The sequence below is a fragment of the Physeter macrocephalus genome, chromosome 14 (genome assembly GCF_002837175.3).
Source record: "Physeter macrocephalus isolate SW-GA chromosome 14, ASM283717v5, whole genome shotgun sequence".
NCBI classification, from domain to species: domain Eukaryota; kingdom Metazoa; phylum Chordata; class Mammalia; order Artiodactyla; family Physeteridae; genus Physeter; species Physeter macrocephalus.
The window spans coordinates 24,489,083-24,514,844 of NC_041227.1; the positions used below are offsets into that span (position 1 = coordinate 24,489,083).

General features: G+C 44.8%; 1 protein-coding gene across 4 annotated transcripts in view; it reads right to left on the reverse strand.

Moving 5' to 3' along the window:
• Positions 1-4,393: 4,393 nt before the first annotated feature.
• KIF3B (kinesin family member 3B) overlaps positions 4,394-25,762 on the reverse strand; it is a 38,008-nt gene continuing 16,639 nt past the window's right edge. For all 4 annotated transcript variants that reach the window (XM_007122345.3, XM_007122344.3, XM_007122346.4 and 1 more), the window contains 8 exons: positions 19,550-21,019; positions 16,491-16,592; positions 16,154-16,276; positions 15,927-16,045; positions 11,526-11,639; positions 10,728-10,833; positions 8,464-8,642; positions 4,394-7,899 (listed from right to left, as the gene is read on the reverse strand). In XM_007122345.3, coding sequence (XP_007122407.1) covers positions 7,803-7,899; positions 8,464-8,642; positions 10,728-10,833; positions 11,526-11,639; positions 15,927-16,045; positions 16,154-16,276; positions 16,491-16,592; positions 19,550-20,953 — 2,244 coding nt within the window. In that variant the 5' untranslated portion in view covers positions 20,954-21,019 and the 3' untranslated portion in view covers positions 4,394-7,802. The remainder of the gene's footprint in view (positions 7,900-8,463; positions 8,643-10,727; positions 10,834-11,525; positions 11,640-15,926; positions 16,046-16,153; positions 16,277-16,490; positions 16,593-19,549; positions 21,020-25,762) is intronic.

Below are 25,762 nucleotides of genomic sequence, written 5' to 3' on the forward strand. Positions count from 1 at the left end.
CTCACGGAAACCTGCGCCCCCCCCCCCCCCGCCGCCCCCAAGCACGCTCTGAGCACCGGATCTGAGCCACTGATCACTTTGAATTGTATTTGTGAATGACGATACCTCCCTACCAGAATGGGAGCTCCGGAAGCCCTGAGCCATATGTAGCCCATGACATTTGGCACACAGTTTGAACAGCATTATGTAAATCTTTTGTTCACTGGCCAAAGAAGATAAATTTCAAAACCAATGGCAGAAGTTTAATTTCTCTGTTCCTAAACGTAGCAAAGGAACCACCTTCCATTCTGCTACCCTGGAAAATGCCTCAGCCTCATTCCTAGGGAACCAAGCCACAGTCAACCCTTGGAATGCCTTGGGTTCTGAGCTGTGCCAGGGAAAGCTCCTTGCAGAATGGAATTTGCCAACAGAGCCCAGAAAACCTGTGTGAACAGCAGGCAAACTTAAAGCAGCACTTAGTGAAATTGCTTCCTGTTATCTCAGAAAGAAATAGTAGCATGAGAGGCTGGCTTAAGGAGAAAATGCTGGAGTGCAATAAATAGGGCTGGGCGTCACCCCCGCCCCCGACAAACACCCCCAAAAGCCTCCGAGGGCTGCCCCTCTATCTACAGGCTGTGCCTTGGAGTTGAACCCCTTCTCACTCTCCACTCCCAGCACTCCAGGCCTCGGTTCCCCAGCATGAGCCCCGTGTCTCGTTCATGCTGTTGCCTTCGTCTGGCATGTCCTTCCCTCCTCTCAGGCGGGTGAAACCCTAACCAATATTCAGGAGCACCGCTCAAATGCGGCCTCCTCCGTGAAGCCTTCCTCCACCTCTCCTGTCCTATCACTCCTTCCTCTGAAGGAAAACACTCTGTCCTGAGCTGTGGGTGTCAGCACCGACCCAACTAGCTGACCCATCTAAGTGTCAAACCTAAGAAGACAACAGGACATGCCCTCAGGGAGCTTATTGTCTAGTGGGGGAGACCAACGCAAAGAAATACGTACATCGCAAGTTGGGGAAAGGGCTAAGAAGGAAGCACGGTTTATTTAGTGAGAGACACCACACAGCCAGGTGGAGATGGGGGGAAACCAGAATGGATGGTTGGGGAAGGCTTCTTGGAAGAGATGACATTAAACTGGTACCTGATCAATGAGTACGAGTGAGCCAAGCAGAGTGGAGAGAAATTTCCAGAGAGGGCACAGCACATGTGAAGGTGTCACGGCATGAAAGCGCTTGGCATAACCCAGAACCAAAAGGAGGCCCGGGAAAGCAGCGGGAAGAGAGGAGGCTGGCCTTCTCGGAGGTCCTAACCACTCTGAATCACCGCCCTTCGGTGTTTTTGTCTCTCCCCGCCTCAGAAGGGCTGGAGAGCATTTCACTCCTCTCTGTCTCCAGTGCAGAGCAAGACACCTGGCACTCAACAAGCATTCAACAAGTTCCTGTGGGCTGCACTGTCCCCAGCCATGCGGGTGAGCCACCTCTCTCTCTGCCCGTTGCCGCGCCCCAAAAGCCAGTCCCCAGTCAGCTCGCCTAACCGAAGCACCCGGGGACGGTTTACCACAGGCTGCTGATAGAAACAGGATGAAACAGGAGCAGCTGTGAGAGCTACAGTTACGTCCTTGATAAATGCCACCGACAACCCAGTTGGCAGATGTGACCGCCGCATAGTCCTTGGAGACCAGATTCTCAGGGTAAAATTCAATCAGATGGCAACTCTAGTACAAAAGGACCTGCCAAAATCACGCACCCCGAGACAAAATACCAGTGTGAAGTTCAAAACAGTTTCCAAGGTCAACTGTTTTTATTCACAGTACTTCTGATGATGAAATGTATGGGTTTTTTCCCTCCACCCGATAATTAAGTCTCTGATTCTCCAGTCACCAAGTGGGTGTCCTACAATTCAATTCAGTACTGACACTAACTCCCAGTATTTCAGGACTCGGTCCCACAAGACTGCCCCCACTTCAGATGCTAGTCCAAAGTCCCAGGTTGCCACTTGTACCTCTGACCAACCAGCTATAACTGTCGAGGGTTTCCACAGTCCTGTCCTCAGGTTAAATAATTACTAGAATGAATGGCTCACGGAACTCAGGAAAGCACTGTAGCTACTATTACAGGTTTACTATAAAGGATGCAACTCAGGAACATCCAAATGGAAGAAATGCATAGTGCAAGGTTGGGGGAAGAGCGCGGAGCCGCCTTGCCCTTTTCGGACATGCCATCCTCCCAGCACCTTCGTGCGTTCGCCAACCTGTAAGCGCTCCAAACCCCCATCATTTAGGGGCTTTATGGAGGTTCCATTAGGTAGGCACGATTGATTGAATCATTGGCTATTGGTGATTAACTCAATCTACCGTTCCTCTCCCCTCCCCGGAGATCAGGAGGGGTGCTGAAAGTTCCGACACTAATCACATGATCGGTTCCTCTGGCAACCAGCCTCCATCCTGAAGTTATCCATGGGTCACTTTACTAGCATAAGCCCAGGTATGGTTGAAAGGGGCTAGTTAGGAATACCAAAAGATACTCTTATCACTCAGGAAATTTCAAGAGTTGTAGAAGTTTTGGGGGGATAAAGACCCTATATATTTCTTACTACATCACACAAGGTTTGAGCAGTTTCTTGATTTTTATTTTTTTCAAACAACCCGGAAGATGAGAAGACAACTTGGTGAGTCAGCAAGAATTTCCAAGTTGCCCAGCAACTCTGCCCTGTACCTCCCCTGACATTTAGCCCCTGATCCACCCAGAATTCTGCCACTTTCAAGAACACACTCATAATTCTTCAAATCACACTCTGAACCCTTGCTTTCTGGCTAATGAGTTTTGATCTGTTCTCAACCAATAATTATAGAAGCTAAGCTAATCTAACTAATTTTGGAAAGAAAGGGGGCTATAGGGACATTACACATAGTTTGAGGCCATCTTATGAAGAGTTAAGAATCATTCACCTAATCACATAGGCCACCGTCTTCTCTGTGCTCTTTACATTTCTTGTTGGTATAAATATATTTTAAAGTCCTCTACCAAATTCTATTCTATAGTAGTTCTCCATGCTTCCCCCTAGTGAGGGTAAAAAAGGACTGCAGATAACTTCCTGTGAAATTCTACTTGTCTGTTACACGAGGCCTTCACAGACGCAGTTCCCTCTTTAAACAAATTCCCTTCCTTACTTTCTTGTCCAGATAACTCCTTGTCCTCGAAATCTCACTTTATGCCATTTCTCCAGAAAGCCCTTCCCTTCTTTACTCGCCCAATCCAAATTAGGCCCCTATTACTCTCTTATAATGTCTTATAATATCACTTCACGGCATTTGTCATGATTTGTAATTCTACTTTTGTGTGCATTAGGTTACCATTTACCCTGCCTCCCTCCCCATTAAAGCACAAGCTCCATGCAGGCAGGGACCATGTTGCTCACATCTCTATATCCAGTGCCCAGAACAGCATGGCACATAGTAGGTACTCAACATGTATTTGTTAAGTGATTAGCAGCTTTTCTATAGAGGCCTAGGGTTTTCTAAACATAATATGCCCAGTACTAGCTTCTAGTTTCTTAGGATACAAATTGTTCATGGTGTCTTCTGAACACAGGGTCCTGTCACAGCAATAACCATATTTTATTATTTTTATTATTTTTTGGCCATACCACGTGGCTTGCGGGCTCTTAGTTCCCCGACGAGGGATTGAACCCGGACCACGGCAGTGAGAGCGTGGAGTCCTAATCACTGGACGGCCAGGGAATTCCTAATAACCACATTTTAAAATGTCTGCTCTCATCCACGTACGTGAGTACTTGTTGCTTTAAATGTAATGCTAATCCTCCACAATGGCCCTGCCAGGTGGGGATTATTGGCCCTGTTTTACAGACAAGGACCCCAAGGTTCAGAGAGGCAAACTAAATTCCTCATAGTCACACAACTAGTAAGCAGAGGCACAACCAGGATTCAAGCCCAGCTCGGAGTCCACAGTCTGAGCTCCTTCTACTGAGTCCCCACTCGGTACCTGACCCCCAGGGGGACACGCCAGCAGGCCTGAGCATATGAGAAACCATAAGACCAACAAGTGGCCCACTTCTGGTATTTCTTTTCTTGATGGTAAATAACATGAAATATTTCTGTGTTAAAAAAAAGATATATATTTTAAAGTATAATCTGTAATAAATTTAAAGAAACATAAAAAACAAAACACAGAAATTAAAAGAAATTTCATGCCTGTCTCAGGAACCTTCATGGAAAAACACGAGAAGCACTCGTCACTCTTTCTTCATTTCATGTCCCTTTACCTCACTGCTATATTTTAAAAATGCCAACATTCCAACTCAATCTTCATTTTCCATTCCCACCCTCCTTTCACTAGAAAAATTCAAATGTTTAAAGAAATTAGCAGTGTGTCGGCCACAGGCAAGTCATTTTCAAAAACGTTAGTCATTTATGAGGACACCTTTTTGTAAGTACAATAAATCTGATTGATTTTTATTACACATCTTAGTTTAGAATCACTTTTACATTCCTAGACAAAGAGATGATACAAATAAATATGAGTTGTAAAATTAGAGCCCCAAGTATTGGCATATTCTTTGTCTAAAGGTAGCCAAAGAGAAGGTCAAGATCAATAGTAACTCCAAGGAGCCATAAAGCCCACTGCCTCCTGCCTGCCCCAGGATCACTCCTTTCATAAATAACCTCAAAAGCATTTCATTCAAGAAACAAGGGTGGGGAGAAGGGGGGCAGATTTCTGAACAGTACAAGACAAAACCTTGCATGACAGACAAAAGCCAGGCCCACTCTTCTTATCCAGGTCCCTTTGAGCATTCCGATTATGGCTTTTAGAGAATATTAATAGCCCCCTTTTCGTCCACTGATGGCGCTGAGATGGCCCAAGGCGTTGTTTGCAGTGAGCCTCGACCTCAAGTGGGAAATGTGAGGCAGAACTGATATCCCACGTTAACAGGGAATCGACGCTTCTCAGAAACCTGGCAACGATTCTACATTCAGTGAAGGAGGACTTACAAGAGTCAGAAAGAAGTGGGGCACGGCCCACGCCTGAGCCGCAGAACTCTCTGACGCCCTTGGTCGTGGAGGTGCGGGTGGTGAGATTCAAGCAGCATGCAGGCATTCGACGGAGGACAATCCAATATTAGGGCGGAGTCTTAAGAAAGTGCTTCATGCCTATGATTTGTGGCCTTGGGTTCTGAATCCAGGGGCCTGGGAGACACGGGATTTGAAATCTGAAGCCAGATACATTCCTACCAATCAGAGCAAAAGGGGGCCTCACTGAGGGGGGTTGCACACTCCGTCTCAAACTCCTTCTCTCAGATGAGCTTCTTAGATCCTTTTAAGACTTGCTGCCAGACTTCATTAGCTGCTGCTGACTTGAAGGCCCTCAGATGGCTTGGAACATTCTAGCATGAGTACAGACATGAAAACCAGGTCCCTCAAGTCGACTTGGTAGGTTTACACATTTGGCTCAATTCAGAGCCCAAAGCAGCAGCTTTCCGGTGGCAGCAAGACATTCTACTGTCTACTCTATTCCAACATTTCTCGGATCCATTTTGAGAGAAGAAAAGCACCGGACACTGCTCCGGGATGGGACGGCTTCACCTCCACCCAGGTGTTCTTCTACTTCGTTTCACAGACCACCAGATGAACACAGCCAAGTACAAGGCAAGCCTGTTTTCATAATCCTGCCTGTCAACTTGGCTTTCTTCTTTTGCCTTCTTAGAAAAGTTCTATGGTCACTCAACCACCTGTGGTCAGAATAGCCACCTCGAGACATCAGTATTCAGCTACAGTGTTATCTGCAATTTTCAATTCTCAGATTTGCCAAACGGATATGTTCAGCCTAGAGAATTCAGACTAGCTTCGAGGAAACGTGGTGCAAGAGACAGGTGTAACCGGCAGGTCACATCTTAGGCTACCCACCTCATTATCTGGTTCCTGTTCAAACAGGTAAATTCTTAGTAAATAATAAAGAAGCAGAGTTCGATCCCAAGAAAGATGAGGGATGCCTCCATTATGCTCTGGGAATTGCTGAAAAGGGCCCTGGGTTCAGAAAGAATGGTTATAAAAAGGAGACAAGCTGTCAGACGACAGAGCTCCATTTGTAGAGCACTAAGACATTGCACTTGGTACCTCCTCTTTCCCACGGGTTCTGATCCAGAAATGTGCCCTGGGAACTGAGCAGCTGAGTTAAAGTATAACTCAAGGCCCACCTGAGTCGCCACCTTCCCGAGGCACCGTGCCAGCAAGGTGCGCCGGTGTGGCCGACTGGGGACGCATATTGTCCCCTCAGGCTTGGCTCGTGGACTCAGACACCCACGTGGGAGCTTCCAGCCTGGATTAATCATTCAACGGGCCTTTAATACAGACAAAGGCAACAACTGCACGGTAGCATATTTCTAAAGTCGGGCAAGTTCTTGATCTCTCTCTCTCTTACAAACACACGCAGACACACTGGAAGCTTGTGCTTGCACACCCGAACACATTTATGAGCTTCTCTTAGGGGGAAATGAGTAACATTCACCTAATGACCTACGTAAAATGAAGCTTTGAATTTCAATAATACAAAGAACTAAAACTTATAAACCAAACTAGTATATGTAAACGGAAATTCCTAACTCTCTCCTCTGAGCCTATTCGATCGCACAGCCACGCCTCGCCACCACCTTTGGCTCTGCCTGAGAAGAGCCACAGTTCTAGGATTAGGTGAGTTTTCTGCTGAAGGCAGGCAGGCTTCCTCTGCTTCCATCTGTTATGTCTTCCCTTGCCAATGCACCAAGCCTCTTGACTCTTGACCTGCCTAGTCACCCCAATGCTCTCTATGCAAATATGGAACAAAACGGGGGATGCAAAAGTGCCACTATGTGTCTCGTCCCCCAGCTCTCATCCCATCAGAGAAGGCAGAGCCAGCCTCCCTTCTCCCACAAAACAGGCCCACTGCAGAGCATGCTCTGGAGGCAGAGGACGGGCCCAGGCAGGGATGCTCAGAGTATGCGTGCACGGGGAAAATGGTGACAAATGAAGAGTAAAGTGACACGGTGTATGGACATGGCATTGACTTACAGATTTATGTCTTTGACAAAATGGTCATGGTTTTGAGGTTTTAAAGAAGCTGTTTCCCTAAACTCTCCAAGGAGGCAAAGGGAATGTTATTTCTATTGCCTCTGACACTGAATCCTTCTGGAGCAGAAGTCGGTAGCTTCCTCGGAAAACATTTGCTCCTTCAGCAGATCCCAAAGGGAGATCCACTTCTTACTGAGGGGCATGGACCGTGACCCTCGGAGGCTTGGCTCCAAATGAGATTTCTCATTTCTACCTACAAAAACAAGCACCTGTTCAAGTTCTAGGGCTTTCGCTTTCCAACCTCAGTATCATTTTATTCTGAGCCTCCAAAGACTTGCTCCTGCTAAGGTGACTCCTGATTCTGCCCTATTGTTCAACAAGAAGGGAGCCCAGTGTAAAGAACAGGCTAGAAAGGAGAGGGGAGAGGGTGGGAGGGCAAGGGAAGGGAGAGGAGAAGGAGGCAAGGGAGAAGGGAAGCAAGGTCACTGGTCATTCTCTTGCCTTTCACTTCGGCTATCGCACTTTACCTTACCCATGCATTTCTGAGATGCTTATTAAAGGACGGTTCCCAGAGGAGCTGAGTGCCAGATTATGACCAGCATGTTTCAACCAGATTCAGTTGGTTAATCTGCAAAGAGGCCATCGCTTCTCCCCAGGGGAATGGTTCTGAGTTTGGGCTCGAGTCCTCTCTGCGGGTTTTTGCTTGTCTCTTCTCTCAGAAGGCAAACGCTGTTTATACCCTGGGAGAGGAGGAAGTGGGTTTACTTTGGAACCAGCCCCCGAGACTGTGGATAAAGCTGAGATGCGGGGGTTCCTGAGGAAGAGGAGGAGGATCCCGACTTCCTTCCACTTTTAGGTCTGCAAAAGTCAAGCACATATGTACATTACACATCCCGTCTCTGACACAGATCAGATTCCTTTCCCATCAAATGCCATTACATCTCAGGGTGGCCTTGCCTCAGTGGACTTTCAATTGTAAAACCACCAGAGACTGGCACAGCCTGCCCCTCTTCAATGGCCAACACAACCTGCCAACGGAGGAGTGAGATCTCAGGGGAGGGCCTCCAATTCTCAGCAATTGTTATTCCATTAAAATCATATTTTGACTGTCTTCTCCAAATTGGTAAAAAATACTAAGTTTGCAGGTAGAATTCACTCCTTTTTTGGTTTTTCACTCAATTATTTTCCTTAAACTTCAAATCCAGAATTTAATAAGATAGAATTTCTAATTTAGCACCAAATTAAATCCTTGGTCATTTAAACTGAGGCTCAGAGCCTGGGTTGTGGATTCAGATAGACCTAGGTTAACTCTGGCTCTACCACTTACTTCCATGATAAACAAGCACTTTTGCCACCCTCTCCCCTCATTTGTCCTTGTTCAAACGTGTTCTGTTCAAACATAGGTCACCAAAAGCCACTCACCTGGCCTTGGGTTTCTTATTTGCAGTGCTTTCAAAGGATGATGCGTCCACCTGTATCTCATCTTCATCCTGCAGAGCCGCATCCAATGCGGCCTGGACTTTGGGGGCAATGGCAGGCCCCTCGTAGTCTCTGGTGGTCCGGCTGGGCATGTCCAGCTCCAGCAGCACGATGTTTTCTGCCTGCAGAAGCAGAGCCAAGACCAGCTAGATGGCCTCCAATCACACAAAGAGAGTCCAAGCAATCTAAACCCAAGAACAGAACCGCAAATGGCATGCTACTCAAGGCCTACCAAGGGCCTGCCTGGAGGAAGTGATGTAGTTTTATAACTCTTTTCCTGGTGCAATTACAGATGATTTTTATTTTCTTCTCTATGCTTTTCTCTATTTTCCTTTTTTTAAAAAAAAAAAAAAAAAAAACAAACAATGAACATGTATTCTACCCTAAGGGGAATAATCAGGGGAAAAGAATAAATTAAGCAAAACCCATTTATTGTAGACAACGTGAAAATACAAAAAGATACGCAGGAGAAAATAGTAGTCACCAATAATCTCCCCACCTACGGCAGCTTTGATGAACTTTTTGGTTGCAGAGGGAAGGAGGCAGGTATGGTGTATATATGTGGAGGGTGTGTGTGTGGCAGTATATGTGCTTAATACCACATTTTAAAAATCAGACTGGGCCCTGCCTCATAACTGGCCTTGGAGATAGATTCCCTCACTTGATATCCCGCGGTGGGCCTTTACCTAGCTCCTAAATACCAAGTTGAGTGTGAAGAGGGAAGAACACCCATGGTTCCACATCTTCCCCTCTAGCTCCTCCCACGCAGTAGAGTTCAAGCCCCAGGGCCCCAGAGGGGGCACGAGGGGCCCCAGCTGGGAGAAGGTGGGGGAAAGAATGGCGTGGCTCCACTGATCAATTTTATATGTTGAGATACTGCATGACATTTCTCTTAATGGAGCCGGTCCATTGCTAAAAATCATGTGAGAGCCACTGCTTTAAATTCTACCTTTAGATCAAGGTAAGCCACCTGGAAACCCATATATTTGATTTGTAGGCTTTAAAATCATGTTTTTGGCTTAAGACATGAAATAACCGGCACTCTCTGAAACTGCTAGAAAAAAGTTTCTGAGGATTCTGTGTGACACATCACTCATCTTCCACTACATAAAGCCACACCTAATACATCTTTTTTGCTTTTGTTTTCTTTATGTAAAATAACTCAATGCCAGGAAGAACAGGGCCTGAGGAGCTAACTAATCCTAATCTGTTTTGCTCTGGCTGCTAAGGGAGATTCAAAAATATTAAAAAAATTTTAAGTGAAAATCTTTCATTATAAAAGTAATACAGGGAATTCTCTGGCGGTCCAGTGGTTAGGACTTGGTGCTTTCATTGCTGTGGTCCAGGTTTGATCCCTGGTCGGGGAACTAAGATCCCATAAGCCACATAGTGCGGCCTAAATAGATAAATAAATAAAAGTCATACCAGTTCCCCATTGATAGTTAGAAAATACAGATAAGCAAAAAGAAGAAAATTTAAAATGAGTTCACTTCCATTAACCAGCGACAACCAGTTCACATTCTGATCTACTTCGCACCAGATTTTTTAATTCATATATACATTTCCAGTACCAATTGCACTATAATTTAAAAACACATGTGTCTCCTGATTCATTCACTTACCAGCTACCTGACCTTTAAGCCACAGGACTGACCGAACAGAGTAGGTGAGAGGGCTCAATTAGAGAAAGCAGCAAAGTGCTGAGTACAGTGCCTGGCACACAGCAAGTGCTTATCAATAGAAGCCTGTATGGTATTTTTATTGTAAAATACGTTTGGGTCATTAGTCATCAATTATGTCACTTCAAATAACTACTTGACTCACACACATTATGTTAAATGGAAGGACTGTCAGCTCTAACGCATTTCCATCTCCTGTTACTAGAAGTCTACTTTCCTTCCCATCTCCCCGCGAGGCCATTCTGAAGCTCATTACTGGCTACATGGACAGTATGTTTGGACTCTCCTCCTTCCCTCCTGATTTGCTAAATCTCATTCTCTTTTACCTTTTTATTTATTAGCATTTGTTATTTATTAATTATATTTATCTATTATTTGTTATCATTGTTATTATTAATATTAACTGTCCTCAGGTCCCTCTGGAAAGAGGATACAAACTGTGACTTTGCAGACCGGTGCCTAAGGGTTTACATAAATCTAATCTCTTCTAAGAGAGAGGAGACAGAAACGCAAGTACAATCTTCTCACCCTATATCGAGCCTCTGGACGAATCATCATGGACATTCTTGCGTGCTGGCTCAATGGTCTCTTGTATCCCACAGCTGATACTGGCCGCTTCATCATCTGTTGATTCCTGGAAATGGACTGTGGTGGTCAAAGCCCTGGCTGGAGTGTGTTCCACAGTCCCAGGATCGGTACTGTGGAAACAGCACTCAGAAAACTGAGGCTTCTTTAGCTAGAACCTGAAGCAAGAAACTCCCTGGACTGAAGGCTGACATGTAAACGGGGCAGAAGCTGCTTATATTTTCTGCTGGAGTGGCTTTCTGATTCAAGTGTGAGCATCACACATCTCTTAAGCTGGAAGGGCCCTGAGTCATCCTCCAGTTCTTAGACAGCAGGCACGAAGCCTAGCTGTAGCCACTCTCCACCCCCACAGCCTTGGCAGACATCTCCCATCTTTCCAGCGGAATCCAGATGCAGACTGAGAATCCTTCTCCACATTGCCAGACTGACACGTAAGAGAACATCTATGTACCGCCCCTACCTTGGCCCAGCATGTTTCACTTGACAGCTGGGGGAGCTGAAAAGCAGGAACTTGGGAAAGGTCATTAGTTCACTGTGATAAAGGCTCCCAATTCCTAATACCATACTCATCACCAAACTTTTACCCCATGGACTTATGGCAGCCACAAAGACCTGCAATTGGTTCCAAGTTTAAATGGATCAAACTGTGTTCTTACCATACCTCTCTGGCCAAGCCCAGCTTATCAACATTCTTTCCCTCCTCCCCACCTTAAAGTCTACTTGAAGTCATTTGTGACTTACTCCAGTCTGGTTATAGGATGTAATTTCCAATGATCTTCCTCTTCATCAAAGAAGGATCTATTCATAATTTTACTTTTTTCTTCCAGAGGGATGAAGTTTTCTATAATAAGATGCCTGTAAGAGCACACATACACGGGTGAATAGATGGAGAAAGAATACGAATGGGGTGTTGGCTATCTGGTCCCACGTGAAGTAAGTAATAGGTAAGGGTCAAGTCACTCAGCAAACATTTACTGAGCAGGTACCATGGGCCTAGCATCATACAAAGAGCTGGGGTACAGACATGAATGACACTTGGTTCTGCCTGAGATACACAAACGCTCTTAGGTATGCTGAGAGGTCTGTCCTAGGAATATGGAAAGGTCACTTATGCCCAAGGAGTAGCAGCTTGAGGAGGTGAAAGGACTAAAGAGGAAGGCAATGCCTGGGTTACGCTGGAGTGAACATGTGCTAAGTGAAGTATTTTGGGAGGGCCACTGGTACTGCTAAGCCAGCTCGTTAACTTCCAAAATGCTGAAAACAGATTAGAAATTAAACTGCCTTCCTCCAATCCTATGCATTGTTGCCCAAGGTGGAGAACTCTACATTCTAATCACCAGAACAGAGAGCAGAACGAGATGGATTTCAGTCCCTTAGACCCCTGAAAATGAAGACCATTCCTGAGAAGAGTCTCTGCCTAAGAAGCACCCAGGGAACATAGCAAACAATGAAACTGGAACCCACTGGGTTGTGTCTCTCCATGGTGATGACGATCTCCTGCCCGCTCTGTGTTCACTCTTTCAAAACCTCAGGACAGAGCAATGCCAAAGGGGTGTTAACGTGGGAGAGACACAAAACAAACACCACAGAGGTGTAGGGTGCTATGAGAAACAGGCTGACTCGCTGTTTATTCAAAAGATATTAATTAGAGGGACTTCCCTGGTGGCTCAGTGGTTAAGAATCCGATTGTCAATGCAGGGGATACAGGTTCAAGCCCTGGTCCGGGAAGATCCCACATGCTGCAGAGCAACTAAGCCCGTGCAACACAACTACTGAGCCTATGCTCTAGAGCCTTCAAGCCACAACTACTGAGCCCGTGTGCCACAACTACTGAGCCCATGTGCCACAACTACTGAAGCCCACGCACCTAGAGCCCGTGCTCCGCAACAAGAGAAGCCACCGCAATGAGAAGCTCACGCACCGCACCGAAGACTAGGCCCCGCTCCCCACAACTAAAGAAAGCCCGAGTGCAGCAACAAACACCCAACACAGCCAAAAATATAATAATAATAATAATAATTTTTAAAAAGATATTAATAAGAGACATAGCAATGAAAATGGCTTCCTTAAAGAAAAAAATATTTTGGAGAGAAGAAATTTTCTCTTTATTTTATATTTAAGAAACTATTTTTTATAACATATATTTATATTTTTTTCTTTCTGATTTTAAAGGTCCTATTTATACATTAGAAAATGTAAGAAATACAATTACACACAATTTCACCACCCAGAGATACTCTTATTATTTTGGCATATTTTGTTCTGACCTTTTTTCTAGGTGTACATGCCTAGAAAGAGGACTGACACATACATTTAATTTTAAGGGTTCCTTTCCAAATTTAAAACTTAATCATTAAAAGAATCTCTTTGAAAAGTTCCTCTTTTTTTTTTTTTTTTTTTTTTTTGGCCACGCCTCGCGGCATGTAGGATCTTAGTTCCCCGACCAGGGATTGAACCTGTGTCCCCTGGAGTGGAAACGTGTAGTCTTAACCACTGGACCACCAGGAAAGTCCCCTGGAAAGTTCCTCTTTAAAGAAAACTTCGAGCAAATGTGGTGGAAGGACCAATATAAAAAAAACATCATTTTGCAAAACCCCTAATGAAATAATGCAGCCAGACAAAGATCATTGCTGGCTGAAACCATGAGCTCAGTGGTTCTCAAGCCAGGCTGCACATCAATAGCAGTTACAATATTTTAGCCAAACCTCATGAGAGATCAACGGTTCTCAAAGTGTGTTCACCAAACCAGCAGGAGCAACAGCTGGTACTTGTGAATGCAAATGCTCAGGCCCCACCCCAGACATACTGAATCAGATTCTCTGGGTGTGGGGCCCGGCAATCTGCATTTAACAAGCCCTTCGGATGATCTGGTGCCTGCTGAAAGTTTAAGGACCACTGCCCTAGACCAATGAAATTAGAATCTCTTAGCAGGGACCCAAGCATCACTATTTTAAGAAACTCCTCAGGTGATTTCGGTGCGCAGCCAAGGTTGAGCACTCACTTTCAGTTACAGAGAAGTAAGGGAGATAGAGCCACAAGTTAAACGGCACTGGGAAGAAGCAGACTGACAAATCCAGAAGGTGGGATGTTTCTGTAGGCTATCTGCCCTAGCCTTTTCAACAAGTCAACTATGAAAAAAGTTTTTAACAGGGAAAAGGATTGCTCCAGATTAAAATAAGCTTAAGAGACATAATAACCAAATGCAATATGTGGTTCTTATGTAGATCTTAATATTAATAAACCAAGAAAATCTGCATATGGACAGGGTACGAGAGAAACAATGTTAATTTTGTTAGGTGGAAAGATATCATTACGTACACAAAAATCTATTTTATTTCTTCTACACTACACTAGCAATAAACATTCTGAAAATAAAATTAAGAAAACAATTCCATATACAATAGCATCAAAAAAATAAAATACTTAGGTATAAATCTAACAAAAGAGGTGCAAAGACTGTACTGAAAACTATAAACATTCTTGACAGAAATTAAAGAAGATTTATATAAATGTAAAGACATCCCATGTTCATGGATCAGAATACTTAATACTGTTAAGATGACAATACTCTCCAAATTGATCTATACAGTCAACACAGTCCCTATCAAAATCCCAGCTGGCTTTTTTTTTTTGCAGAAATTGAAAAGCTAATCTTAAAGTTTATATGGAAATGTAAGGGACCCTGAATAGCCACAAGAATCTTGAAAAAGAACAACAAAGTTGGAAGACTCACACTTCCTCATTTCAAAACTTACTACAAAGCTACAGTAATCAAGACAGTGTGGTACTGGCGTAAGACAGACATACAGCTCAATCGAACAATACTGAGAATTCAGAAATAAACCCTTACATTTACGGTCAACTGATTTTCAACAAGGGTGCAAAGACAATGAGAGAAGAGCCTTTGCAACAAATGGTGCTGGAACAACTGGATATCCACATACAAAAGAATGCATTTGGAACCATACCTCAGACTATACAAGAAATTAACTCAAAATGGATCGCAGACCTAAAGGTAAGACCTAAAACTGTAAGACTCTTGGATAACCTAAGAGAATTGAAAACCTCAGTCCACAATAAAACTTGTACACAAATGTTCACAGCAGCATTATTCATTACAACTAAAAGGTAGAAACAACCCAAATGTCCATCAACTAATGAATGGAAAAAATGTGGAATATCCATACAATACCATATGTTCAGCCATTAAAAAGAATGAAGTGCTAACATGGTACAACACGGATCACCCCTGAAAGCATGTTAATTGAAAGAAACCCGTCACAAAAGACCACATATTGTATAATTCCATTTATAAGAAAGGTCGAGAATAGGCAAATTTATGGAGACAGAAAGGAGACCAGTAGTTATTAGGCTGGGAGAGGTGGTAATGAGGAGTGACTGATAATTGGTACAGGGTTCCTTTGGGTGGGGGCGGGGGGCACACACAGATGTTCTAAAATTAGATTGTGGTGATGACTTTACAACCCTGTAAATGTATTTTTTTTTAATGACTTGTAGGGGAGTTCCCTGGTGGCTTAGTGGTTAGGATTTCGGGCTTTCAGTGCCATGGCCCAGGTTCAATCCCTAGTCAGGAAACAGATCCCGCAAGCCATGCGGCACGGCCGGAAAAACAAATGACTTGTATACTTTAAATAGGTGAATTGTGTGGTATGTGAATTATACCTCAATAAAGCTTTTTTTAAGAAAAGCGCTGTGGTCATGTATGTAGGTATATAGGAATAAGATAACATGAGGTAAGATTTGCTTTAAAATATTTTTATGAAAGATAGAGGACAAAAGGTTGTTTATCATGGAATCTGGGTGATGGGTATTTGGCTGTTCATTACACCATTCAGAAAATTCTAGTTAATAAAAGATTCCCTTTTATCAATAGATAGAAGCCTTCTTTAAAGGCAGGAAGGTAGAGTGGAAAGGAACTTGGAGATCATCTGGTGAAGATGTTCAGTTAACAGATGGGACCCAGAGACAGAAAATAACTTTCTTTGGAATAAACAGAAGACAGACAAGGTGGCAGGAGATGAGGTGGAGAGAAGTAGGGCCCTGTCCTCAGGGGTGTGTTTCTTGCTGAACAAACAGCAACCCAGCAAGTGCTAGGGGAGCCCTGGAAGGCCCAGAACTTACTTGAGTTTCAGCTCCCTGGTGAGCTCATTCTGTGTCTGCTCCAGCTCCTGGCGCTCCTTGATGTGCTCTTCTTGGAGGTCATGGATCTCGGCCTTCACTGCCTGAAGCTTGGAGAAGAGCTGGGACCAACAGGAGAGGCAGGTGAGAGGGGCGGCCCTCTAGGCAACAGAGTTCTCCCTCTGCCCCAAGCCTCAAGGCACCTCTGCCTGGCTTCGTTCCTTTCATACCTTTTTGAGTTTCTTGGTCTTGATGTCCACCTCTTGCTGCAATGAGCTGTACGTCTCTTTCAGTTCCAAGGTCTCCTCGTCGCGGCTTTCCATCTGTTGCTGGATTTCTCTTTCTCGACGTTTCTGAGCAACATCACAAAATCGATCAGTGTGCCTAGAGACAAGGTCTATACAAGAATATGGGGCTGGGTGCTCCAGGTCAGGGTCTCCCGCCAGGAAGGGGCTGACACACTTCAGTTCCGTTCCCTTTGAAGAGTCTAATACAAGAGATATTTGCTCTGTCGCATTAACACACCTCACCCCACCCCATTCTCTCCAAAAGGGAATGAAAAGTTACCTGCTCTGCAATTTCCTGCCGTTTCTGCTCCAGGATTTTCTGCTGTTCGTTTGTATGATCTACTATATTTTTTCCTCCAACAAGCAGCTTACTCTCCATGGCCTTTGTGAGGAAAAAGTAGAATCCATCTGATGAGTGGTGTCCCTCAGAACACAGCTCCTCACAGGGAAGCCCATGAAAGATAAAGAGCTCAGGACTGAGCCCAAGGGGATGAACTCTGGGGGAAAATATAGTGTGCTCAGCTGTACCCTTCCCATCACGGGTGGGGCTGAGGCCGCTTCACTGGGGGCTTTATCTTGGAAACACTGAAGATACAGCTTCCCCAGACATACATGAATTGCAGCTTTCTCTTTAAAAAACACTGTTTTGGTTTGTTTGTACAAAGTATTTGACCCCACTAAGAACCTATTAAGCACCTCCTATGTGCTAGGTACTGAGGATGCAGCTGTAAATACAAATCATAAAGCTGAGAGTCCACTGAGGGCCACAGACAAGTAAGCGGCCTCTTACCCTATGGAGTCAGATCTCATCAGGAGGAAAAGACCGAGTAATAAGGGGAGAGGCACACTGGAGGGAGAGAATTCTGGCTTTTGGAGGGAGTCAGGGAAAGCTTCCTGTCTCAAGGAATTAGCTAAGAAGAATTTTTTTTTCAGAGGGTAGGGTAGGGAGTGGTGATACACGAAGTTGGCAAAGCAATCAGGGGTCAATTCAAAAACCTCCAAGCCCTGTTAAGGGAGACTAAGCTTGACCCTGAGAACCGCAGGAACCACTGACGTGTCCTTTGAGCGTTAGGGTACAAAATCACATTTGTGTTTTAGAAACAAAACTCCCTGCGACAGGAAGAATAACTGGAAAAGGGCAGGCTGGGTGGAAGGAGAGCAGACAGGAGGTGGTTTTAAGGGTCCAGGCCTGGGCTAGGGCAGGAGTGGTTGGGGAGAGCAAAGTGGACGGGTCCAAGAGAGGCAGCATTCAGAGGCTTAAGGGAGAGAGCAGCAGCTAGCAATGACAACTCTTCGGAGTCTGGCTAGACTGAGAAAAGGCAGGCAGGGGCGGGCTCTGGGTGGCCGTGGGCATCTCCGCGGAAATGTCCAGTAGGCAGAGGCTATCGGGCTGGAATATTAGGAGACAGCTCTGGGCTGACTATACAGACTGCAAGGCTTCAGCATTTAGATGGTGGCTGAAGCCAGGGGAAGGATTTGCACCTGAAAAGCATGGAATCCAAAACCCCCACAACCTTGCTTCTAAGAAACTTATACCCCTGCTGCCATGTTTCAGGGAGCGCTTGAAATTTTCCTCTTCTCTCAAAACGAAGGGGCTGGACTGATTACTAACCCTCCCCTCACCACACACACCCTCCGGCTCTAAAACTCTTTTGTCCTGTGATCTTACAGCATCCAGGGATGGAGAAAGACAGATGTAATGTCATTCTCCCATAAATAAAACTTCTAAGAGGTACAGTGAGTGACCTTGAGGTGATACTGAGTCTTGCCACACTCGGCTTCTGAGAGTTGCCCAAATATCCCAGGTTGTTTAAAGGGTCTAGGTGGTTCCTGGGCTTGAATGACAGATGTGATCTTAAAAAACAGCATGGAAATCAAACATGGGTACACCCAGTTACACAAGTGCAGGAGTGAGGAGGGGTGAAGTGACATAATGGAATCCCATAGTAAGCCCCTCCCTGGAACACAGTTACCTCCTAATTGTGTTGTATGTGACTCCATTTTCACACCAGGTCTTGAAAGTCTTGGAAAGGACCCCTGCCTCTGAAGTAAAATAGGACCCAGCTCTGTGAAAGGGGTACTATGATGCCACAGATAAAGTACAGCTTCATATGGTAGGGGAAGGGGAAGCAAGAAGGAGATCACTTGTCATTTTTAAATTAATAAACATAGATACATTTTAGAGTAGAAATTAAAGTTTGCACAAATTCCATAAGACAGAACTTCAAAGGAATTTTGGGTTGTGGTCAAGCACTGGTCATCCTCAGATTTCCAGAGCTAGCTCTGCGCTCTCTTCTGCCATTAAAGCCCTGTGGCGGCCCAGAGTCCAGGCACCTGATGGAATTGTACACTGTGGACAGAAAGAACACTCGACACAAGGGGCGCCTCCACGCTCTAGAATACAGTTCAGCCATTGACACACAGTGGCTGACTGCAAGGGAGCCTCTGGGCCGGGGGTGGTGACGGAACTGTTCTGTATCTTGCTTAATCAGAGACACAGCATATTAAAACCACAAGGAGATACCTGTGTATATCTGCCAGATATACAAAAAGTCAAGTCTGCTAATCACAAGTATTGGTAAGGATGAGGAACAACCAGGACTCATACCCTTCTGGTAGAAGCTTCAATTCACAGGGGCCACGTTAGAAAGTGACATGTCATTGTCTAGCGAAGTTGGAGCTACACACACCCTAGGACCTGCTGGTGTCAGGCAAGAAACTCTCGCGCACACGTGTTCTCCTGGAGCCAAGTACAAGGAATTCAGGGCAAAAAAAAAAAAAAGAAACAGAAACAACCCACACTATCAGGAGAATGGAATACCACAGAATTCTCAGAACAATTATAATGAATGAATCACAGCTTCAGGCATCAATATGGATAACTCTCATTAACATAACACTTAGCAAATAAAAGTAGGTAACAGTAGTGGGATTCCATTTATATAAAAGATAAAAATTATGTGAAACTACAACTATCTTTTATGTAGAGATATATATACACATTGGGAAAACTATAAAGAAAAGCAAGGAAAGAATAAACACCAAATCCAAGATAACAGTTACCTCTGAGCGGGCGGGGACACAAAGAGCTTGTGAAGCTATGGATGCTGTTCTATTTCTTATACTGGGCCGGGGCGGGGGAGGGGGTACATGGGTGTTAGTCTTATTGCTGTCAAAGAAAAATTGTTTTTCCTCATCCAATTCAATTCAACAAATGTTCCTTGGACACTGGGTATCACAAACCCTGAAGAGACACCATCCTTCATATCATTTTTTTGATAAAACAAAAAGATTTGAAAAAAAAAAAAAAAAGACCATGCCTAAGGCAGGGTACAGTACCTTGATTTTGGCGCCCAGCATCTCGGCAGCATCCTTTTCCCGCCGCAGATCCTCCATCTTTTTCTCCTTCTCCTTCAGCAGCCTCATCTTCTCCTCTGCTACCAAGCTGTGGTCCTCTACAATGGCCCGCTTCTCGATCTCCAGTTTTTCTTGCTGTTCCCGCCAGTAATCATCCTTATCATCCCCTTCTTCCTCACCCTCTTCTCCCTCCTCCTCCTCCTCTTCCCCACCCCCACCCCCGCCACCACCTTCCCTCCGCTTCTCTCGCCTCTTCCTTCTGCCAATGGACCGTTTTTCTAGCTGGGCCTTGAGCCGAGCAATCTCTTCCTGGAATTCTCGAAGGAGGGCATCCTTAGGGTCCTCATTGACCCTTGGCTTGTTCTTAATGTTCTTGGCACGGTTGGCGTATCTCAGAGTGGTTAGAGTCTCTTCTACGTTGTACGAGGCAGGCCCCACGTTGGCCACCATCACAGTTTTAGCATTGCCACCGAGAGAATCTTGGAGAAGCCTGGTAAGCTTTGAGTCCCGATATGGAATGTGAGTGCTTTTGCCGTCCACCAGGGCAGAGATGACGTTACCCAAGGCTGAAAGGGACAGGTTGATCTTGGTCGCTTCCTTCAATCTTTCCCCTTGTGCACCGGTCTTGGCCTGCCGTTCGCTGCCAGCAAGATCTACAAGGTTCAATTTCCCTACCCGGATATGGTTTTCGCCATCGAGGCCCACCTCACTGCACTCAATGGTGATGACAAAAATTGCATGCGAACGGGAACTGTGCTCGTTCATGTTGGTAGCACCGACAGAACGGTTCTGGTTCCCCACATTCATCACGTGCTCTATTTCCTTCACGCTCTTGGTGACAAAGGAAGACAGGTCTTTCACGTACACTCCAGTGTCCGGCCTCTCCTTGAGCTCGAGCCTTTTGGTCTGATCCTTTGAGAGGAGATCTCGGATCTCCTCCTGGTAGATCTCTAAGTAAGAAGCCCTGACCAGGTACTGTTGATTCTGGGATCGAGAGATGTGGGTGAAGATGTGATCAAACGAGTTAGGGATGACCCCTCTTTTTTCAGGGTCGCCCCGGACTCCTTCCATCGTGTAGGTTTTCCCTGTCCCGGTCTGTCCATAAGCAAAAATCGTCCCATTGAAACCCTGCAGGACGGAGTCCACCAGTGGTCGGAACGTCTCGTCGTAGAGTTCAAACTGCTTGGCGTTCCAGTCATAGACGGCATCAAAGGTGAAGGTCTTGGGCATTTCATGGGCCACTCCCTTGGGGTTCTTCACCGACACCTGCCCCAGTTTCACGTCCACATCCACCACCTTGTCGTACGAAGCAGCCTTTTCCTTGCCATTCATGGGCCGACAGCGAACCACCACCCGGACTGACTCTGAGCTTTTCAACTTTGACATGATGAGCTCTGACCGGGTCGATCTTAAGGGCTATGAATCCAAAATAAGTCTCACGATGCTAGGGTCCTAGGAAAAACAAAACAGAAGTAAGCAAGGACAGTACAGTTGTCACTGGGGGCTGCTGAAAAGCAGATGACACACCCAGGTCACCTCCATCTTGCCAACCTTCTGAAAGCCGCACTTAATAACTTCACTACATTGGATATTTCCTCATGGGATCTTAACCAGCTGCAGTGGGAAAAATAAAAGCACTAGTCCACCTATAGTGTTAACTAGCTTGTCCTCCCTTCAACTGATATTTTATCTTATACTACAGGCTGAGGCAGCTAGAAACTTTATAAAAGCCTGGGTAATCTTACATGCTGTGGAACTACTACAACCTCTGCACAGTGCCATTTGGAACTATCTATCTAAATTTAAAATGCATGTCCCTTTTGATCTAGTAGCTGTATTTCTAAGAATTTATCCTACAGATAGAAGGATATCTGTGTTGTGGCATCATTTGTGGTAGCAAGAGATTGCAGGCTACCCCAATTCCCATCAAGAGGGGACCGATTAAATAAATTTAATATATTTAATGTATACAAATCCTGGAATCCTGGGCAGTTATTAAAAAGAATGCGCTAACCTAAACACAATCCTAAAACAAGATATGTTGTTAGGTGAAAAACGCAGATGAGGAACAACGTGTATAGTACAGTTTACATATGCATGCTACAATGTAAGTATACGTGTAAAAGTGGTAACAGTGGCAGACTCAGCAGGGGAACTATGGGCCCCGATGACACTCAGAGGCCTAGAGAGAGAAAAACGACTTTTCACAGTACAATTGTTTGTACTGTTTGAATTTCCTATCTTGTACTGATAATACTTTTCCATTCTACAGTCATCAACGATGGCTTGTGCAAAATGTATTCAAATAAACAAGGATGTGGGGTAATACATTACAAAGAAAGCACTTACCCAATCAATAAATGTAATACAATTTGAATGCAAATAAGAAAATAGATGTTAAGAAATTTTTAAATAAAACCAAAAACAGAACTTCATTTGGTGCTGAAAAACTCAGGGAGCAGAAGAAAGTATGATTAAATGGGTCCTTTGGGAAGGGGTAGGGAGCAGGCAGATCAGAGCAAAGAGGTATGTACGAGGACCTTAAACTCCCGAAAACCTCAGTGCAAGGGTTTTTAAAAAACAGGTAATTCAGGGCTTCCCTGGTGGCGCAGTGGTTGAGAGTCCGCCTGCCGATGCAGGGGACACGGGTTCGGGCCCCGGTCCGGGAAGATCCCACGTGCCGCGGAGCGGCTGGGCCCGTGAGCCATGGCCGCTGAGCCTGCGCGTCCCGAGCCTGTGCTCCGCAGCGGGAGAGGCCACGACGGTGAGAGGCCCGTGTACCAAAAACAAAAACAAAAAAACAGGTAATTCACATGGTTCTTAACTCAAAAGGCCCTTTGGTGACAGTTCTCTCTCCTTTACCTGTTCTCCAGCCAACCAGTTCCCTGCTTACAAGGTGAGTGTTATTAGATTTTTATCCTCCTGAACTAGTTTATGCATAACAAGCAAATATGTATTAATACATACTTACCCTCTCCCTTTTTACACAAGTGTAGTATGTTACACACAGTAATATGCAGTGTCCTGCATCTTGCTTTTTTTTCATTAAACAACCTATCCTGGAGTTTGTTCCCCTCAGTAAATGCAGAGCTGCCTTATTCTTTATGACAGCAGCAAAATATCCCTCTGTATGGAAGCATCATTATTTATTTAACCACTATCCTAGCACTTAAACTGTTTCTGATATTTTACTGTGAAAATCCTAGGACCACATCCTTTCATATGCGGGAAAATCTATCTGTAAGGATAAATTTCTAGAAGCGCAATTGCTAGATCACAGGATATACGCATTTGTAATTTTAGTAGATACTTGAACAGTAATAACGGGATCCTTTTTAGTTGTGAGAATGACCTATCCTTTGCCAACAAAAGGTGGGAAAATGTGAAGCAGGGATGGGCCACTCTAGGTATATAAGCTGCAAGTTAATAAATAGAGTCAATGTTCCTCCGTTGGTCTTTCATAAAAACGTTCTGCCGCTAAGCACATGGAAACATGAAAAGTTACTTTTCATACTTCTTCTAGTTGTTATATTAATAAAATAATGTTGTCTAGAATGCAGAACCAGAAGACCTCTTACCCTCTCTTCACCCATTTTCTGTAAAATCTGTAAAATAGGGATAATTCTTCGTTTTGGATGCTTGTGAAACTAAAAGCCACTTACAAAGGTGGAAGTACTTTGTGAATTAATATAAAGCTGGATTAAAATTAACTAATACAGTTTCATCCAAAACCCTTGTCAAAGGGTCATTCCAGAGATTACTAGTGAGCCCTAATTTTATGCATTAAACATCTCTAACATTTTCTCTTGTTCAATTTGTAGTCATCATCCTTAAAAAAAAAAAATCGGCTGAAATTGAGATCCAAATACCTAATCAGTATTCAAATAAATCTCAAGCCATTTAAAGAAAACTATGTAAAAGGCAGCCCTTCATTCATCACCTTCCAGATGCTACTAGAATTTTGCCAGATGTTTCGAACCAGATGTCAGAATGGCCAGTCTGTTTACTGCGTCTCCTTTTCTTTTCCAGGGGAATGGCCCCCCAAGCTACAGCTGTGGCCGATCCCTTGCCTGTGTATCTCCCTCCATTTCAACAGAGGCCTGCAAAAGCTGTCTAGGTGCCAGGCCTGAACCCAGCCCCCTGAGCCTCCTTTGGGGAGGCAGCAGCAGAGCAGGGGATAGTTAGACAAGACCTGAGGCTTGAAGGAGTAAGAAACAGAAAGGGGTGGGTGGGGAACGGGTCACTGGAGAGGATCAATTCTTTTACATTACATACGCGGGAAGAAGCCAAGCTGTCCAGCTTTTACCTATCAAAACAATGTGGCCCCAAGCCTGTTTAATTAAAAAAGCCTGCGGCAGGCTTTCTTGAAGATCTTGATGTTCAGATGCTTCTGTTACAGCTGCATATATTTTTAAGCTCTCCAAAATAATAAAAACAAAGGAATGATAATGACCTACAATAATCTTAAAAATCTGTTAAAAAGAAGTAATTCCCAAAGCCTGAGTCCCCTTAATTAAATCTCCTTGATTTGGAACACAGAACACCATTTCTTTTCTGAACTCACAGAGCTCGGCTGAGCTAGTCATGTACTACTGACATTATTTCAGGAAGATGGACTAATTTAATTTCCTGCCACCAGGGCTTAAAATCTCGCTGTGGGTCCTCCTCAAAGGAGAGGGTTTTCTTGGAAGGATGCCCTGATTCTCTTTCTTTACTTTATTACCTTCTTTCTGCTTCTTCTGATCAGTCTAATTACAGTGATAAATCTTTAAAGGAACTCACAGCATTGCCAGGAAAGAAGGAACCACAGGTCAGCAGTTCAGCATTTTTGTCCTGAATACTTTTTCTGCTAGAACTTGTCATCCCGATGTTAACAACCACTATTTGAACGGCTACTACATGAGAAAAATTGAGTCCTTCCCTAACTTCATCTCCTTTGTCCGCTGAGGAAATCAGTTGCACATTTCTCATGGCAGCCACTCTCTTCCAGATTCTCTGAGGACTTCCCTGGTGGCGCAGTGGTTAAGAATCCGACTGCCAATGCAGCGGACACAGGTTTGAGCCCTGGTCCGGGAAGCAACATGCCACGGAGCAACTAAGCCCGTGTGCCACAACTACTGAGCCCACACACCTAGAGCCCCTACTCCGCAACGGGAGAGGCCACCGCAACGAGAAGCCCGCGAACTGCAGTGAAGAGTAGCCCCCACTCGCTGCAACTGGAGAAGGCCTGCGTGCAGCAACAAAGACCCAACACAGCCAAAAATAAATAAATAAATAAATAATTTTATTAAAAAAAAAAAAGAATCTTACATGTTTGGATTCAGGCACTCTCACCCTTGCTAGCTGTCATGGAGTCCACCTCAAATTCTAGAACCAGGTGCAGATTGGATGCTTAGTAACTACTGGCTTCCTATAGAGATTCTAGGACAGAGGTCACAGACTGGCCACATTCTACCTGCCCCCGCTCGCCTCAACTAGAGAAAGCCCGCATGCAGCAACGAAGATGCAACGCAGCCAAAAATAAATAAATAAATTTAAAAAAAAGAGAGAGAGCGGTGTTGTTAAAAACAAAAAACAAAAACCAAAAACCCAGCAATTCCACGTCTATATTTGTGTATGTCCTGGTGAAAAACCTCTGCACCTGTGCACAAGGAAACACAGACAAAGATGCTTCCTGCAGCACTGTTAAAATAGTAGAAAACTGGAAACAACCATCCATTTATAGAGGAACTGAAAAATAAAATATGGTATACTCATATTACAGATAGTATATTATTCAGTAGTTCAAAGGAATAAATTAGAGCAGGGGTCAGCAAATGACAGCCCACAGGCCAAATCCAGTCCATAGCCTGTTTTTGTAAATAAAGTTTTATCGGAACACAACCATACCCGTTTGTTTACATATCATCTGTGGCTGCTTTAGCTATAAAATAGCACAGCTGAGTAGCTGCAGCAGACAGTATGGCCCACAGAACATAAAATATTTACCACCTGGGGCTTCCCTGGTGGCGCAGTGGTTGCGCGTCCGCCTGCCGATGCAGGGGAACCGGGTTCGCGCCCCGGTCTGGGAGGATCCCACATGTCGCGGAGCGGCTGGGCCGGTGGGCCATGGCCGCTGGGCCTGCGCGTCCGGAGCCTGTGCTCCGCAACGGGAGAGGCCGCAGCAGAGGGAGGCCCGCATACCACAAACAAAAA